The 18718-nt window shown below is 39.4% G+C and overlaps 1 protein-coding gene across 1 annotated transcript in view; it reads left to right on the top strand.

Annotated features, from left to right (window-relative positions):
• PTPRN2 (protein tyrosine phosphatase receptor type N2) overlaps window positions 1–18718 on the top strand; it is a 1559908-nt gene that overhangs the window by 725710 nt on the left and 815480 nt on the right. The window contains exon 10 of the mRNA XM_043965830.1: window positions 7423–7509. Coding sequence (XP_043821765.1) covers window positions 7423–7509 — 87 coding nt within the window. The remainder of the gene's footprint in view (window positions 1–7422; window positions 7510–18718) is intronic.

Consider the following 18718-nt stretch of genomic DNA (forward strand, 5'->3'; position numbering starts at 1 on the left):
TCCATAATTGTACCAGCTAAGTGTACTTTCCCCATCCCTACAGAAGGGTGCCAGATAGTAGATGGCAGTAAGACATAATAAGAAGATAGAGGGATCATTCTGGGATGGAATAGACTGGAGAGGTTGGACAGAAGCCTTAATAAAATCTTTGATTAGGATTGAATTTGAATCTTGAAAGTAAGATGAAATTTGAATAGAAGGGATTGGAAAGATTGTCTTCCTACATACATGTTAGAGTCACATGTTTAAAACTAGTGCATGTGACCCTATTATGTCCTCAAGCTATCATTCTATATCTCTCTTCCTTTTGGTGTTCAAAAATCTAGAAAAAGCCTCCACTTCCTCTTTTCCCACTCACTTCTCTACTCCTTGAAAATGCTTTCTCAAAGGTCACTAGTTTAGCTACTGCTAAATCTTATGGCCTTTTCTCATCCTTTGTTCTTGTTTTCTTGGCAGCAGTTTACTGCTGAATACCTCCTCCTCATGGGTACTCTCTTTCATCTGGATTTGCAGTGCATGGCATTCTCTAGTTCTCTTCCAACCTGTTTGACCAATCTGTAATCTGTCTTGTAAGATCATCATCCATGTCACTTCTCCAAATATGGGAATCTCCTCAGACTTCCCCCCCACCCAAGGGTCCTAAGAGTTCAATAATTATCTCTGTGCAAATGATTTGCAGATCTATAAATCCATCCTGAGGTGCTCATGACCCTTAGACCCACAGAACCAATCACTTATTTTACATCTTCAGTCATTTGTCCATAATGCATCTTGAACTCAATATATTCAAAATGGAACTCATTCTCTTTCCAGCTATAAATCCATCTTTCTTCCACATTTCTCTATTTTGGGAACATCCCCTTCCCCATCCGTCCTTTCTTGTAGGCTCAAAACCTTGAAATCAATCTTGCCTCCATCCTCTTTTCCCAATATCTAATCAATTACCAAGTCATGTTGCTTCTATATCCACTACGTATTTCATGTCTATCCAATATCTCAAATCACATGGGTATCCCTTAAATTAGGCTGTCATTTCCTTTAATTTGGAATGATATAAAAATCTCCTAATTGGACTCCATATTTTTAATCTTTCTCCTCTGCTTCCTTCCTCCATATAGCTCCTTAAATAATCTTTCTAAAGGATGTATAACAATGTCATTTTGTGGTTGAAGAAAATTCATTGAATCCCTTTTGCCTCTAGGATAAAATAAAAGTTCTCAGGTTGGAATTTAACATCTTTCAAAACTTAGGTTGCCTTTCCAGGTTTATTATGTGTTAATTTCTTTGATATATTCTATGTGTTTGCCATAATAATATACTTTTTGTTTCCCAAACTCAGTATTCAGTCTCTCTTTTCTCTGTGCTATTATACAGGCACATGGCTGTGGTTCAATTCTTCCTTACTTTCCTGTCTTAGCATTGTTTAAATTCATTCAATGGTCTGATTTAGTGCCCATAGCCTTTCCTTTTGGTCAGTGGTGTGCATTTGGTGTTCTTTTCTTTCTCAAATTGTTTATGCCTCTGCTTATTGGTTTACATTTTTTATTACCTCAGTGGAAGAGAAACTTCCTGAAGGCATAGACTTTTAAAAATTTTGTTCTTGAATTCCCCACGGTGTCTTATACAAAATAGAAGCTTAACAAGTGCTTATTATATTGGACTGGAGAGTTGAAAGACAGAAACAAAACACATCAGAAGACTAGTCAAACTTCATTGGAATAAGGAGTTCATGAATGAAAATGGGAGGAAATACAGTTGGAAAAAAAGAGTAACTATGTCATTGAGGGCCTCAACCCACATGGCATAATGTGTAATGAGTTGGGTGAGGAGAAAACTATTTTCAGATTTTTAAAAATTTTCCCTTAACCTAAGTCCTAGTGCATTTGACTCTATTATCAATCAGTAGCCTATGCACCTTATAATGAAAGTGCAGTCAAAACTTCTGAAATCAGATTTTTTTTGTGGCTAAAACTCAGTGTCCCTAATTAACACATTCTTCCTTGTATTACTGACTACTTGGTTTTTATGATTCTTAGCAAGGGTTCTTACAAACCCTTGAAATTTTTCCACTTTCTACACTCTGTGTTATATTTCTCCTAGTGAAATGCTCAAGTCTTTTGATTATTGGACAGGTACATCTTCTTTACAGATCCTTACAAAACCCAAATGTATACATGCCCTGTGGGGCTACATCTGTTTGTGTGACAGGGAGTCCCTGGAGCATTAGGGGTTGGGACTGTGGAAATGTGATAGACTATCAAATGTTTGTGTCCCAATAAGACTTGATTTAAATGCAGATATCCTTGGGCACTGGATGAGTTGATAAAAGAAGAAAGTGGCAAATTGTGGTATCTGAACAGACAAGGCATGAAATGATGGCAAAAACACAAAAGTTATAGTTGAAAATTTCTTCACAGTTACCTAGAAAAACACAGGAGCCCTGCTCTTCTGAGAGTCAGCTTGTTGAAAGACTATTCTGTTCATTAGTCATGTAGAATAAAATGAACTCTAACTTCTCAGCAGTAATTGAGGAAACAATATAGGAGCTTCTGTCAACAACTAACTATGCTCCTAGAAGAAGTCCTAAAACTATGACAACTGGATGTATGGAAAACTGATGTTGCTTTGTTTTAATTGGGCCCTCACTTTTGCTTGGCAATATATTCTTTCTTCTTTGGAAGAAGAATGCACTCCCTACAATGGTTGTTCTAAACCCTCTCTTTTCTTTCAAACCACCCTCTTTACCTTTTTTTTGGAAAGGACTTTGCCTCTTACTTTACCAAGGAAATAGCTACTTTGCATGATTTTCATCTTTTCTCTTATTATACATTTCAAAAACCTTTATCATCATGCATTATTCTCTCTTTTCTCTAGTTTTGGACAAAGAGGTGGCCTGTTTTCTTACCAATATGGAGCCCTCCCCTCTGTTCTTAAATTATATCTTTGGTAAAACTGATTGATTACACACATAATCTTTGATATGACTTCCAGTTTTAAAGTTTCATGAATATCTCATTCTATGAAATATCATCTTTCCTGACCATCTTTTATGCCAATGAAACAAAAACATTGTTTAATTGTCTTATTATGCTGATTGAAACATGCAATTCATCCTATTTTCCCAAGTTTTAAGTGGTTGCAGGATTTCCTCCAAGACGTATCCAATATATGTACTTTATTTAAAGAATATTTGTTGGGATCTAACATTGTCTAATACTCCTGTAAATGTAGGATGACAGGCAAGAGAAATTTTGGAGGTAGAATTAACAGGAATTTGACTTGAGATCAAGAAGGGAAAAGAGTGGTGTCAAAGATAAATTCAAAATTTCAAGTTCAGAGAACTGGAGAATGATGGTGCTATTGATCATGAAGAGGGGTTCTGTAAAGTCAGTGAATCACTTTGGTTTTAAATATGTTGAACTTTTGAGGTTCAGTCAAGACAGGTGGAAATAGCTAGTGCCATTTTGAGGCAACTCAGAAATGTATGATCATGGGTCATGAGAGATATTAGGCCTGTAGTTGGAGTCATCCAACATGGGCATGATGAAATCATGTGAGTGAATGAGAGCTCATGGGTGCAGGGAAATGAGTGATAAGTAGGGATAGGTTGAGAAATATCTCTTTTGCAAAGACATGGAAGGTCACTAAATCAATAAACATGTTATTAAATGCCTACTTTGTGTCAGGCATCTAGGTGGCACAGTAGATAGAGTGCTAGCCCTACAGTCAGGAAGACTCATCTTTCTAAATTCAAATCTGGCCTCAGACACTTCCTAGCTGTGTGAATTTTTCTGGAAAATGAAATGGAAAATGAAATGACAAATCATTCCAGTATCTCTGAAAAAAAATCAAGAACACAACAACCCTTATGGGGTCACAAAGAGTTGGACAATATGGATAAAACAACTTACTTGTGTCAGGCACTGGGCTAACTACTGGAGATATAAAAAAAGTAAAAGATAGTCCATTCCCCTAAGGATTTCATAATCTATTGACTAAAAAAGGAGAGATCTCCTTTGAAGTGATAGGAAACATAGAGGAGATTTTGTGTGTTATAGCTATAGTGATGTGTTATAAAAAAGGATAGTGTGGGGGGCAGATAGGTGATGCAATGGATAAAGCATTGGCCCTGGACTCAGGAGGACCTGAGTTCAAAACAGGCCTCAGACACTTGACACTTGCTAGTTGCATGACCCTAGGCAAGTCACTTAACCCTCATTGCCTGCAAAAACAAAACAAAAACAAAAAAAAAGGGATAGTGTGAGGGATATTTGTTTTTTGGTCTTAAATTCATCAGTTAAGAGTTCAGAAGTTTGAGAAGCTTTGGCACAATTGTTGTGAAGAGACTCCTAGGGAATCGACAAACAATGAATAAGAAATTGCAGAAATGATTGTCTAGATGAAAATAGATGGTATTTGTGATGTCTCAGGGAAGTCTACTACCATGATTTTCTACAGTCTGCATGGAGTAATGGAACATATGCTGTGGGCCATCAAGGATTAGCAGAAGGTTTAGATGGCCAGTGGTGCTCCTAAGGGAAGCAGGGGAAAAAGCCTTGACTGGATAGGGATAAAGGGTGGGGAATAAGGACTAGTTAGTTACCTGGATAAAGTTTCAGGCATCCAGGGATTTGATGCCCTATTGAAGGTAAATATATGGGTGAGCTTTGGGAGAGTGGAGGATAGGGAAGGCAATGGAGAGTGTGGTCAGAGGGGAACAGGATCATGTCTCATATTAATATTTGGAGTCAGTCAGTCATCAAATATTAATTAAGCATCTGCTATGTACCCAGCACTAGGGATACCAAGAAAGGCAAAAGCATTCCAGTGAAGATCTCTCAAGTTTCAGGCTATAACTTGTTAGCAAGTATGTAAGTAACATATAATGGATTTGGAGGTATGAACACACAAGGATGTTAAAGAGCTAGCATAATGATGGAGAGAACAGGTATATTTACCAAAGCATTCACTTGGCCCCTTCACATACTCAGTCCTCTTTTCCCTCCATTCTTTCCTTAAGTAATCAGAACTGCTGGAGTTAAAGTGCAAATTCCCAGATACTCAGTTGAAAACTAATGTTTGGCTTTCCCTTATTCCCCTATGACACAAAAGATTGTATTACTTTGGTTTTTGTTGGCTTGTTGGTTTTGTTATGTTGTGAGGGTGTTTTGGGAGGGCGAAACAGTGGTGAGACAGGACCTGTGTTTTCATTGGTGCAGGGAACTAGACATGTGAAATTCCCCCAAACAACTGCTGCTCTGGAACTTAAGGTCTCACACAGTCAGCATATGTCACAGACAAGACTTGAACCCAGGTCTCTGGTTGCAAAGCTGGTTTTCTCTCCCTGGCCACAGTGCCTCTTTTTTTAAAATGTAAAGTACCACCTAATTTGGGGGCAGTTAGATGACAAAATGGACTTGGAATCAGGAAGACTTATTTTCATGAGTTCAACTCTGGCCTCAGACTAGCTGCATGACCCTAGGCAAGTCACTTTACCCTGGTTGCCTCAGTTGCCTCATCTACAAAATGAGCTGGAGAACAAAATGCTGAGAAAACCCCAAATGGGGTGAGAGAGTCATCTAGGACTGTAATGGCTGAATAACAAAACCACATAATTTGGCACCTAATTACACACATTCCCTTTTATACTGTTGCATGAGTGTCACTCATTAGTTAGACTTCAAGCTCTTAAAGGTCAGGAGCCACATCTTGCTTTTCTAATGTATCACCCACCCCTTCCAGCACCTAACACGATGCTGCCTATACAGTCAAAGTTCCACATATATACGTTGGATAATTAATTAGAGTGAGGATGGATTGGTGGGACACAGCTTGCAAAGTAGCTATCAAAGGAGTTGTAATGCATTCTTTTCATGTGATTGGCCAGTTGATGGCAAAGCAAGGATATGTGAAGTATCTCTTAGTTTGGTAGTGTGGAGAATTCTTGGTATGGGGAATTTCTTTGCCAGCTATTGTCAGTGTTTAAATCCTAGGGAGTTGTCAGAGACACTTCAGGTTAAGTGATTTGCCCAGGGTCACGTGGCTGGCAAATATCTGAGGCAGGACTTTATCTTGGGTCTTTTAGATTCTAAATCCGACCCATTTTCTAGAATGTAGCTGATGATGCAGTGGATAGAGTGGTGGTCATGGTGTCAGGAAAACTGGAATTCAAATGTGGCCTCAAAGAGTTACTAGCCATATGATCCTGGACAAGTCATCTGACTTCTGCTTGCTCACTTTCCTCAACTGTAAAATGAGGGAAATAGTAGCACCCAGCCTTCCAGGGTTGTTGTAAGGATCAAATGGAATATTAGGAAAAACAAGCTTAGCATATATGCCCATCATATAGTGAGTGATATATAAATGCTTGTTCCTTTCCCCTTCCCTATCCATTGCACCATACTGTCACTAATTATATTTTATTCTTATCAACATAATACTGAGCTAATAGATTGACTATACCCTATAGATGATATTGCAACACCTTCTCTTATATTTACCCAGCTGTCCAAATGGTTTTTATTAATACATATAGATTAAATTCTGTACTAAAAACCAGTACAAAAATAATCTCCTTTCACCAAAGAGATCCTCCTTTCCCAACTGATTACCCTCTTCATTTGAGCAATCTGTTATACAACACCTGCACCCTTAAAGTTTTTTTGATTTGTAAAACTGCTTGTGGCACCCAGCACTTATTAATGGGGATGATACATTTACATTAGACTCGAATGCACCCCAGCTTCAACACAATAAAGCAGTTCTATTTATGTAAATATGGTCTTTATATGAGTTACAGAATATAAGGCCATTGTGTCATCACAATACACAGACATATACACCTCTGATCTCTTGAATCACCCTTCCTGGGCTCATCTGTCTCTTTCTATTGTTTACTCTTAAATACGTAATATTTGGGTGTCCTTTCAGCAGGCGAGGATTCATTTCAGACACTAATGAATTTAAAAATATGCTTTTGCCTTGTCCATTTGATACCCAGCCCTGCAATTTGACTTTCAGCATTTGTTTCTGTCTCAGGCTCCCGTCCTTCTCCTTCCTTTCCCTTTCTTCCCTCCCCTCCCCACCCCCTTTATTATATTTTTTATTGAAGGCTGAGATGAGCCAGTTGCTGCATCATGGGCCCATTACACTTCCTAACAATTCCATTTGCACCTTATTGTTTGTCTTATTGCTGGAAAATTCAGGTGATTCATCATGCCTGAAGAAGCACCTGATCCCAATTCCCCTGATATCATGATCACTATGTGACAGGAATACAGTAGCAGTGGTGGCTTTCAGAGTCTAAGAGGCCAAGGTGATAACTCTTTGGGGACTCTTAGCCTCTCAAGTATTGATGAGTTCCATTTTTGTAACAATGTGTTTTTCTCCCCCACCCCTTCCCCTCTTGCTTTCCTTCAACAGCCCTCTGAGTGTGGAGAAGGGGAAGAAGTTGATCAAGGATGTGGCATATCTACTGAAGTTGCCCCCAACCACCATTATAGATGTCAGGTAGGTACCTGAAGGAGGGGGGCATCCTTTGATTGTATCCTTGCATCACATTGCAGTCAGTTTCACAAATCAAAGCATGAGAGAAAGGAGAGGTACTTGAGCTTTTGTTAATTATATCAAAGAGAATCTGTTTGGAAAGGAGTGAAGAGGGAAATCCCAGTGGTTCAGGGTAAGTTATTTAAATAGGAAGTGAAACCAGAGTTTAATTATAAAACATCTGGAATATTCTCCGAAAGGAAAGATAACTTAGCTAGAAGGTATGAAATGAGATGGATGAAAAGAAGGCAGCCAGTCTTCATTTATTAAAGTCTTTGGGGGTACACAGCCCTTGTCACTAGTGAACATATAAAAGATTTGGGCTATTTGATTCCTTTTACTTAGGAATTTACAAACTACCTGCAAAACAGGATGTACACCCAGGAAACAGAGAAACATATTTTGGGATTGGCATATCAACAAAGAAGCACATTAATATAGCATTACCCAAGCACATAAGCACTGGGGAGATCATGGGTAGGAAAGAAGAAACATGAGAAATCAATTGTGGAAGGCTTCCTGGAGAATATGAAGATGGAAAGAAGTTCTGAGAATGAGTGTACCATAATTGTTCTTGAGCTGGCCTCAAAGTCAGAAGACCTGGATTCAAGTCCTGTGCTGCTACAATTAGACAAAATACTTCTAGACAAAAGGCAAATGATTTGATTTTTTTTTTTTTTGGTGAGGCAATTGGGGTTAAGTGACTTGCCTAGGGTCACACAGCTAGTATTGTTAAGTGTCTGAGGTCAGATTTGAACTCAGATCCTCCTGAATCCAGGGCCGGTGCTCTATCCATTGCGCCACCTAGCTGTCCCATCTCTTGATCTTTTAATGGTCATTTTCTAATTTTGCAATGATTCCCTCCCATAGGTGGTTCTCATAAAGGACTTGAGAAAATAGCAAATGCCTGATGAAAAAAAGAATCGCCCTTGAGTCTTGCTCTCTTATCATTTGGTTTCTTTTAATGGACCTTTTATGAATGAGTATTTCTCATAATGAGATTTTGTGGGTTTGTGCATATGGGAGTTTTCTGAGAGAGGCAAGGGGGAGTTCTTGAACAGCAAGCCTTGTGCCAAAGTGGATCATAGTGTAACACTGATTTTTTATGCAATAGTAATGACTATAGCTGTAGTAATGGTTCCCTGATGACTTGGAAAATCCTTCGCAATTCAAGTCAGCTCAGATATTGATACTGTCATTGATGTAATTTTGGGCATGGCAGACCTAAATATATTTGAGAAATTGCTATTCTTGAAGCATCGTCATCTTTTGATCTTTAGTTGACACATTTTAATTTGACTTGGTTTTGGAAAAAAGGGTGGGGGCGGAAGTCATGGTAAAAACCCACTTTATTGTACTAAAGGACTTTAACACCATCCCATTACGTAAAATTATAAGAGATGCTTATGTTTGTAAATGAATTCTCCTTTGAGTTAAAACATGCGATAATAATTCAATATGCTCCCCTCATTAGAAAACTGAAAGCAACCCAAAGAAAGAGATATTTTGTTAGATTGTATGATCTGGTTAGACAAATTCATCAGACAGACTAGTCATTCTTTTTGAGTAGTCCTGTATTACTTTATGTGCTTTTTTGCTTTTAAATGGAATTGTCATGTTTGAAATATGACAAGTCTCTAATTCTTTACTGTCCTCTTTTCTTCTCTTTTCTGGCAAAAGTGCTTACAAATGTACCTTCTTCCTCATCTTAGTAAATTTTCACTTAGCCTACTGGCTCCAGTAAAATTCCATCTATCCAAAACACAAAGAATAGAAAGTTGGAATAATCACATGTCCTATGTTCTTTTTTACAAAAAAGAAACAAAAAATGAAGAAAATGACTGATGTCAGGGATCTGGTTTTTTTGTTTTATTTTGTTTTGTTTTTTAAGAAGTAGCTCTCAGGTTACATCAATGGGGTCAGTAAAAGTCCAATTACTGACACCTTTTACATCTACAGGCTGCACAGTGATAATTGGTGTTCAGGATGATGGCTCCCACTCCTCCCAGGAACCTTCTGAAGTGTGAAGTGTCTTCTCATTTACTCCACAGTGTGACCCCTCTAACCATGCTGGGTCTTGGCAGCATCACACCAGAAGAAGGCATCACTGGGAGTCTTGTTGGACCAAGACAGACTCGGTAGCCAGAGAGCAAGGGGTCTTCGACAAGAATTCAATCATTAGCGAAGGGTGCGTGGATACCATGATCCCATTGGGGAATTAGGATCTCAAATGTGGCAAACACATTGTGTTTTGAGGATTTTAGAAGCACTTTCTTTACAGTGACTTTGTGAGCCAGGTGGGCCCCAGAGTTCTAAGTAGTTAGCCCAAATCAAAGGATAATGCAGATCAACATAATATGAAGAAACAGTTGAAAGTCAGTCAACAGGTACTTTTTATTCACTTACAATGTGGCAGCTTACATGGTGTTAAGAATTGGGAATACAAAGAAAGCAAGACAACCACCACCACCATCCAAAATTAGTCAACATACAAACAAGCACATAGTAAATATATGTAATATAGATGGAAGATAACTTTAGCAAGAAGGTGCTAATTGCTAGAGAAAGGGAGCTGAGAATGGTATTGGTAGTGATGGTAGTAAAAACCTCTTACACAAAGTCAAATTTGAATTGTCTTAAAGGAAAACAGGAAATCTTTGAGTTAGAGGTGAGGAAGGAGAAAATTCCAGGCAATAGAATAGTCAGTGTGAATGTATGGAGTCAGGAAATGGAGTGTCCTATGAGAGCAACAGCTAGTAGGCCATTGTAGCTAAATCATAAAGTGTGAAGAGGAATGAGGTATAAGAACTTGGGGAAGGTAAGAAGGGGCCAAGAGATCCATAGAATCCAAGTCCCTGGAAATTAGGTAGTAGGGCACAATAACAATAGGACTCAAGAAATCAGGTGTAAGGGCCAAATTTAATATGAGGAGAATTAATTGGGTGGCTCACCATAATATTGGGGTTCAGAAAATAATGAGGGACTTCTAGGTCCAAAGTTTCCTCTCTTCCAAACTGCCTTTTTAAGTTATTTCACCCAGGCTAATAAGAAAGGAGATTAACAGCCTCCTTTCCACAAACAAATCAGGTTTTATTAATGGGAATAAAACATACAACAAAGGGAAGTTAATAAAGCCAGGGACAAAGGAATAGGGGAAGAGAAAAATGGATAAGCTCCCTGGCTCTAGCAAAAACTGACTCAATGCCCAAACTTGCTTCCAGCTCAGCTGATTTGAAGACCTGGCCTTGTTTCTATTAGCTCACCACCTGAGGTCCGTAGTTTCTATGGGAGTCAGCTGTGCAGCCCCTCTCCAGTCTGTGCTCAGAAGCTCACCAACAGGAAAGAGAGAGCTCCCAACCTCAGCAGTCTCTTTTCTACCTTTTCTCTCCCTCCCCCAAAAGAGAGGTCCTTCAAGCTGGATGGCTTAGAGTGGTCCCCCTGCTGACATCAACAATATGTGTCACTCAGGGCAGGCCAGGTATGACCTATATCTAATCATCCCAAACAATACTAAATCAATCAGGTGGGACCCCTGGGTGTCTGCCAGATTCCATTATTTTATCACAAAGGTATGAAGGAACTCTATAATAATGGTTGAAATATTCAGTACTTATAGGTCAAAATGGAGAACAGTAGCTGAAGCATTACCAACTATCTTGTTTTGTGCCCAGAATTTGAGAGTACTGGTCAGGTTTGCTCTGAATCAGTGATATGACCACGGTTTTTTGATATCTTTGATAGCAACTGATTTAGAGAGCAAGGCATCCTTGGGGATTCTAATGCCAACTCAGCCATTCTCCTTACTATGGGATGAACACAATGTGCTTATCTGACTCTGATCTTAGGTTTATTCTCAAATCCTAAGTGTTTTATCATTTCCTTTTCCTTTTCTTCTTTAGAGTACCCATTCACCTCTCCATAGTTTTATAAATCTTATTCATTCTCCAGGCTCTTTTCCTTTTAAGTCAACCTTATTCAATTCCTAGATAACCCAGATGATCAAGCCAATCTGACAAATATAAGTGCCCACTGTAGGTAAGGTACTGTATCCTAGGGGAACCAAGGCAAAAAAAAAAATTGTGGCCCCTATCTTCAAGGGAATTTATAGTCTACTTCGAGGGATTTTTAATACCATTTATTGTATTTACTACTTATTTTGCCTTTAATAATTATTGTTCACCATCAACACATTTTATTAATGAATTAAAAGTCATTTTAAGTGCTTATGAGATGTCAAACACTGTATTAATCACTGGAGATAAAATTGCAAAATCAAAACCAATTCCTGCCCTCATGGATCTTACATTCCAGTAAAAGGAGACAAGTGTGTGTGTGTGTGTGTGTGTGTGTGTGTGTGTGTGTGTGTGTGTGTGTGTAAATAATGGCTTGGTATTTTGGCTTGGAAAACTTAAGTATTAGTGAGTGGAACAATATACTCACTGCAGAATGATATATTCTCATCAGACAATATGCCAATGCCCATATTGATTCTATTATGGTTCCAGTTCCTATTATGTATAAGGCACTGCTCTAGGTGCTGTGGGGTATTTAAAAAAAGAACAAGAATATCCCTACCCTTAAGGAACTTATAATCTAATTGGTGTAATATGAACACAAATAATGCTAATACAATTGACTGGACCTTACTGTAAATAAAGAAAAGGAATGTAATATAAAACTGAAAAAACAGGTTAGAACCAAACAGATTGTGCAGGACTTGGATGCAAGTACGTGAAATTTAGGCTTTATCTAGTGCACAACAGAGAGTTGTAAAAGCTTTTTGAGCAGAGAGGTGACTGGGTCAGCAAAAGAAAGCTTCATCTAGTAAAGGATAAGAGGCAGAGAGATTAAAGACAAACAGATAGGTAGGCAATTACCGCACTAGACCAGGTAAAAGGTAATGAGAGTCTGAACTAGTTGGTAAGCATGGAAAAGGAAATATTGCAAAAGACATTCCCTTTACTTTGCTAGTCATAAGTATCTGTACTGTTATTGCTTCATGTAAGGAAACGATGTTTCTTCATGAAGCTCAGAGGGGAATGTGAGAACCAGGGTGCCACCCCCTGCTGGAAAAGACATTGTGAGATGACCTTTTTCTAAGGTAAGACTGGCATTCCAGAAGCTGCCTGGTGTCAGAAGTTGCCTCTGTTCATAGAACTGCCTGTAAGTCATATCAATCAATGGACCAGCCAATTAGCTTGGAGTTGTGTGTGGGGACTGGCTGGATTCTGGTTCCACAGGGGCCTTCTGGGAGAACCAGCTGGGACTCTGTCTCTTTGGAAATGTGAGCTGCTAGGTGAAGGCTGGTTTTTCTCTCTATCTATCATGCATAGATCTGAGCTAGGTTTTTCCATTCTTTCAGAGACCTGTGCTCACTCTCTCTCTTCACTAACTTCTAATATGGTTTAATAAATACTTAAAAGCATCCACTGTTGCCAAATTTATCAGTAAATCTTAGCTAGTTCCCCCCAAACACACACTGTGGGGGCAGGTAAGGTGAACACGCATTAGATTTTATTCATCACAAGAGGAATAAACATGGCAAATGATTATATGTTGGTTAGGGATGGGGTGAAGGAGGGGAGGCAGGGAGTGAGTAAGGAGAAGTCTATGCTTCCTTAGGGCTTAGTTTTGATGACTGAGAAAAAGAAAGAAAAGTAATAATCAATAGAAATAGGAAAGTTCAGAAAAGTAGTTGGCAGAGAATATAATTCATGTTCTGGCTGACTTACTAGTATCCAGAGTCATCATTCTGTCTTCTTCCTCTGAGCTTTTGCAAAACTGTCCCCTATCCCCATAATGGATACCCTTCTCACCTTTGCCTCCCAGAATACCTGGCTTCCATCATGGTTCATCTATCGCTTCCTATGGGAAACCTTTCCCGATCCTCCCAGGTGAGAGTGTTCGATCCCTCCTGGTATAGTTCTGTGCTTATTTATCTGTTTATATGGTTTATTCCCCTTGCACAACCTCCCAGATAGAATATAAACTCATTGGGAGCAGGGTCTTTTATTCCTTGTCTTTGCATCCCAGTACATAATAAGAGTATAATTGGCTTGGAATTCAGAATACTATCTGAAGAGTAATAAGTTTTAGTCATTAACCAATTTTGAGAAAATTATCTGCAATAAGAAAACAGACATATTATAAAACTGGTCATTGGGTCCAAGTAGCCTGTATAATTAGTGGAGTGGGTAAGTGGAGATCAGAGACTGCATTACACCAAGTACTGTTTTAAAACTATCACCAACAATGTAGCATTGCTCTGTCATTGGACAGTTTTGTGTGGCACAGGACATGAGATGCTGTTGATTATTTTCACTTTAGCACGTATATAGTACCTAGGTGTTTATATGCTGTCCACCTTATTAAACTTTGAGCTTCTTAAGAACAGACTGTTGTTGTTTTTCTTTTTTCTTTCTCTTCCTTCCTTTCTTTCTTTCTTCATTGTCAGAAGCTAGAGGAGGGGATTGGTGAGATAGAGAGGCAGCCAAGTGTAAGTGTGAGGATTCTCAAATAGAGGAAGGAGACAAAATAGACCAGGGAGACTCTGGAAGGGAAGATAGGAGGGCACTTAGCACAGGACCTTGTGTATAGTAGACACTTAATAAATATTTATTGACTGACTTCTAGTCTCTAACACTTGCCAACTCTATGACCCTAGACCACAGATTCTTAGCTTTGCTTTTTTTTGTGTGGAAGGCAATGAGGGTCAAGTGACTTGCCCCCAGGGTCACACAACTAGTAAATGTCAAGTGTCTGAGACCGTATTTGAACTCAGATCCTCCTGAATTCAAGGCTGAAGCTTTATCCACTCTGCCACCTAGCTGCCCCCCTTAGACTTAATTTTTTTTAATTGCAGGGCAGTCAGGGTTAAGTGACTTGCCCAGGCTCACACAGCTAGTAAGTGTTAAGTGTCTGAGGTTGGATTTGAACTCAGGTCCTCCTGAATCCAGGGTCAGTGCTCTATCCACTGCATCACCTAGCTGCCCCAGATTTACTTTTTATCATATCAGACTTTGTCAGTCTGATAAACCTATAGTAGCCTTCTCAGAATAATATTTAAATGCCTAAAATAAAATACACAAGATTACAAAGGCAACCTATTATATTGAATATAGTTATCAAAATATCTGAAAAGCAAGTTTGTGGACCCCAGGTTAAGAACATCACCCTAGACTAATCATCTAACTTTGGATTTATGTGCCTCATTTTCCTTATCTGTAAAATTAGGAAAAGAATACTCATGGAACCTACCTGAAGAATTGGTGTGAATTTCAAGTAATATGTAAATACATATATACATGTGCAAATATAAATATATACAAAGATGTGCACATACATGTCTTTGTATGTAGGCACATTTATATGTGTGCATATGTAAAACGTGTATATAGATGTGTGTACATAGATGTGTACATAGATGAATGTATTTGTGTGTACATGTACACTTTTATCTAGATATATTTGTGCTAAATATCATATATTACAAAAATTATGTATAATTTTGTAAACTTTAAAACTTCTGCAGGAATATTGGCTATTATAATGATCCTTACATTATTTATTCAGTGTGTATTGAGCCCTGGCTATGTGTAAAGCACTGTGGCAGGTGCAGTATGTCCATCAACATTAGTTGGGATGTAGCCCCTGACCAGTTGGTACTTACCATCATCTGTTTTCACATTTCTAATTACATAATCACCTCCTGGAAACCAAGGATCATATCAAATATTTCCTTTACATCTTTCTGAGAGTTTAGAACTCAGTAAATACTTAATGAATTATGTCACCTGTGATCTGGGCCTTGGGATAACTGTCAAAGCCTTGGAGTGAATTGTATGGAAAGCTAACCCTTGATGATCAACTTTCAGCCCAGAATGAAATAACTCGCTCTATGTGGGTTAGGTTAATTAAGCATCACATGTGTCTCTGCTCTGGCAACTTTGCCCACTTTTCCATCTCACCCTTCTATCCTGACCAGCAGAAGCTCTGGAGAAGAAAAGCCAATCATCAGGCCTTTACCTCCAAACGTCCCATATTTCCCATAGAAGAAGAGGCCTTAATTAAAAGTAAGGACTTTGCGATAGCCAAGTGAATTGAGCAGAAAACCCAAGGTGGCTGGTAACAAGAAGGCGCAATGCACCAACAAGGAGCAGCCCAGAGCTGCCCAAGGGGTATGTAAGCAGTATCCTGATGATATTAGTACTGCCTAAAAACACCGGACAGCAGGGAAAAAAATAAACAGAACAGGTTTTGAATAAAATCTCCTCCAGCCCACCAGAAGCTGTACATATTGAATTTTCATTTCCTTCCTGTGAAACAAACCCCTCGGTGGTAATTTTACAGTAGATAAAATTCAGTGATTCAAGTGTGTGGGAGGCCTTTATGTTGTCTGCTGCTCACCTTGGAGTGGCCTGAGCCCTGTCTTCTCCTTTCCCACTGCCCCTTCTATATGCCTTGGTTTCCATCATAAAGACTCAATTGTTTTTGCAGTGGGAGAACTCCCAGAGTGGAATAGTACCAGGTACTCCCAGATTCAGGTCACAGCGCAGCCATATGGAAAGGGGACACATTTAGGAAAGCTTTAACCCTTTATAAGCCAAGAACAATTTTCCATTAGAAGGCCAGAATATAGAAGGAAAATGCACATTAGCTTATAAAGTCGCCTTAGGAAGTGAATGTGGCATTAATAGACAACAATCTTAGGAAGTCTTCACTGAACTGGGGAGGGATGTGTGGAATTAGGAAGTGCTCCAACCTCTCCTTTAAGAACTTTCCCATCCTGTTTTGTCTTCCACTTTGATACACCTGCACATCCTAGGCTGCTCAGAGCTTCCTTCAACTCTATCCAGCCCAATCCCACCTCTTGCCTTGAAGGAATAATAGGTATTCTGATGCAATGGCAGATTGCTAAGGGAACCACTTTCTGATGGGGTGGGGAGTAGCCTATGGGCTCCCATAATCACACATCTTCATTTCCCTTTCCTCCTCTTACCCTTCATCCCAAACCCTGATTTCTCCTTCTATTTTAGTCCTTATTCCATGTCCTAAAGATTAATTTGGAATACAGACTTGCCCAGTTTTCTCTAGTGGGAACAGTGGTGGTTCCTCATAATCCTTCATAAAAGTTAGACCCCGAGCTTTCCAAATGAACCAGCTGTGAGCCTGATTGATCTATGAGCCTCAAACACTGCTTGGATCATATCATTCCCATCATCATTAACCTTCAGTGGCTCCCTATTTCCTTTTAAGTAGGAAAACTAAACTCCACAACCAGCCTTTCAAGGCCTTTGATAATAACCCAACACATCACTTTTATAGTAATCTAGCTGACCTTATTGGCTCACTGCATATGCTATGTACTTAGTCTCCTGTACCTTACTGCCTTCATTGGTTTTGGTCTTCTTGTCCTCTTTTCTTCCCTTCCCTTATTAATCCTGTCCTTCAAGATATGCATGGAGCAGGGCATGATGACTCATGCTTGTAATCCCTGCTACCAGGAAGGCTGAGCTTGATAGATCACTTTAGTTTGGGAGTACTGAGCTGCATGGAGTTGTCAGTCAAGGGACCACACTAAGCCTGACACCAGTATGAAAAGCCCTTAGGAGAAAAGGGTCACAAGGTTCATGGAAAGGTAAACAGACCCAGGTAATAGTTTGGGGCCTATGAGTGGCCTGCTGCACTTCCAGCCTGGGAAAGATAGGGAGACCTACTCTCAAAAAAAAAATGCCCATTAAGTTCCATGGTCCTTATCTTCCATGGGGCTTTTCCTGACTCTCCAAGTCTTCAGTTAACTTCTTTATTTTCAGAGACTTCTATCCCTGATCATTCAGCCCACCTGATTTAGCATTCCATTCTATGCTGCTTTCTCCCCTTCCCATTTCCTGTGAGTAAGCTTCCCCCCTGAAGGATAGAGACCATGGAGTAGACTTTCGGATGCTTTTTAATTGCTTAGTACTCTATAGAGCACATAGTAGGAATTCTGTAAATACTTAATTCATCATTTGATTCACAGAAAGAATTTCATCTTGTTTTAAAGGTATAGTGGATAGAGTGCTGGGCCTGGAGTCAGGAGGACTCATCTTCCTGACTTCAAATCCAGCCTCTTACTATCTGGGTGACCCTGCACAAGTCATTAACCCTGTTTGCCTCAGTTCTTAATTTCTAAAATGAGCTGGAGAAGGCAATCACAAACTACTCCAGTGTCTGCCAAGCAAACCCCAAATAGAGTCACAAAGAGTCATACATGACTGAAATGACAGAACAACAGCAAACCTATAGTGAGGAGGCTCAGCCATGAGGGGATCCTGGTAAAACTACATTATTGTTTTTTTTGGGGGGTGGGCAACATGGTAGCTGCCACTTTTAGATGCTGCCCACATTTTTATGGGAGTGCTAGCTACGCTTAATCTGTTTTGTTAATGGTTATGTAGCTGTCAAACAAATTCCATTATTTCTTATTACATCATTAGATACCATTAAAAGGACATTAGCATGCTGATGTAATTATGCCAACAGACGTAAAACGACTACAGTTATGATTTTATAATCTAATTATAGGTGTCCACAGCCACTGCTGATTGATTGTGGAATTGGGGTAGGCCATATCTCATTCAGGTGAGCCATGCTACCAGTATGAGCAATTTTTAAAATGTACTTTTCCCCTCCCTGAAAAACATGGATTCTTGAGCTGTTTGGAGCAACAACACCCATACTGCTCCCAGATACGTTTCAGCCTGAGCTTCTAAATCAGCCACATAAAGTATTGGATCGGCCGAGGGCATTATTGGGTGGACAGTCTAATTCTGTGATCAATCTTCATGTGTTTTCATGATGCAAGAAGCGGTTTAGCTTCACATCTATGTGATTTACTGAATTGATGAATACAGTGTTCTCTAGTCTCACGATGGTTACTAAAGAAGCAGCGATGGGAATTTACCACACTGACACTTTTCATTAGGATCTCATAAATGCAAGAATAGGAGAGGAGATGCCTGAACTGGTATCTCAGGTAGAGTTGTATTCCATTCTCAGAACCCCAGGATTTGGACCTGGAAAAGACCTGGAAGATTAACTAATCCAACCTCCCTCCCTTGCTTGAGAGGTGAGGAAACAGAGGCCCATACCAATGAAGTAGCTTACCCTTGTTCACCTAGGCAGTAAGTTACAC

Source organism: Dromiciops gliroides, chromosome 5 (assembly GCF_019393635.1).
Source record: "Dromiciops gliroides isolate mDroGli1 chromosome 5, mDroGli1.pri, whole genome shotgun sequence".
In the NCBI taxonomy this organism is placed as follows: Eukaryota; Metazoa; Chordata; class Mammalia; order Microbiotheria; family Microbiotheriidae; genus Dromiciops; species Dromiciops gliroides.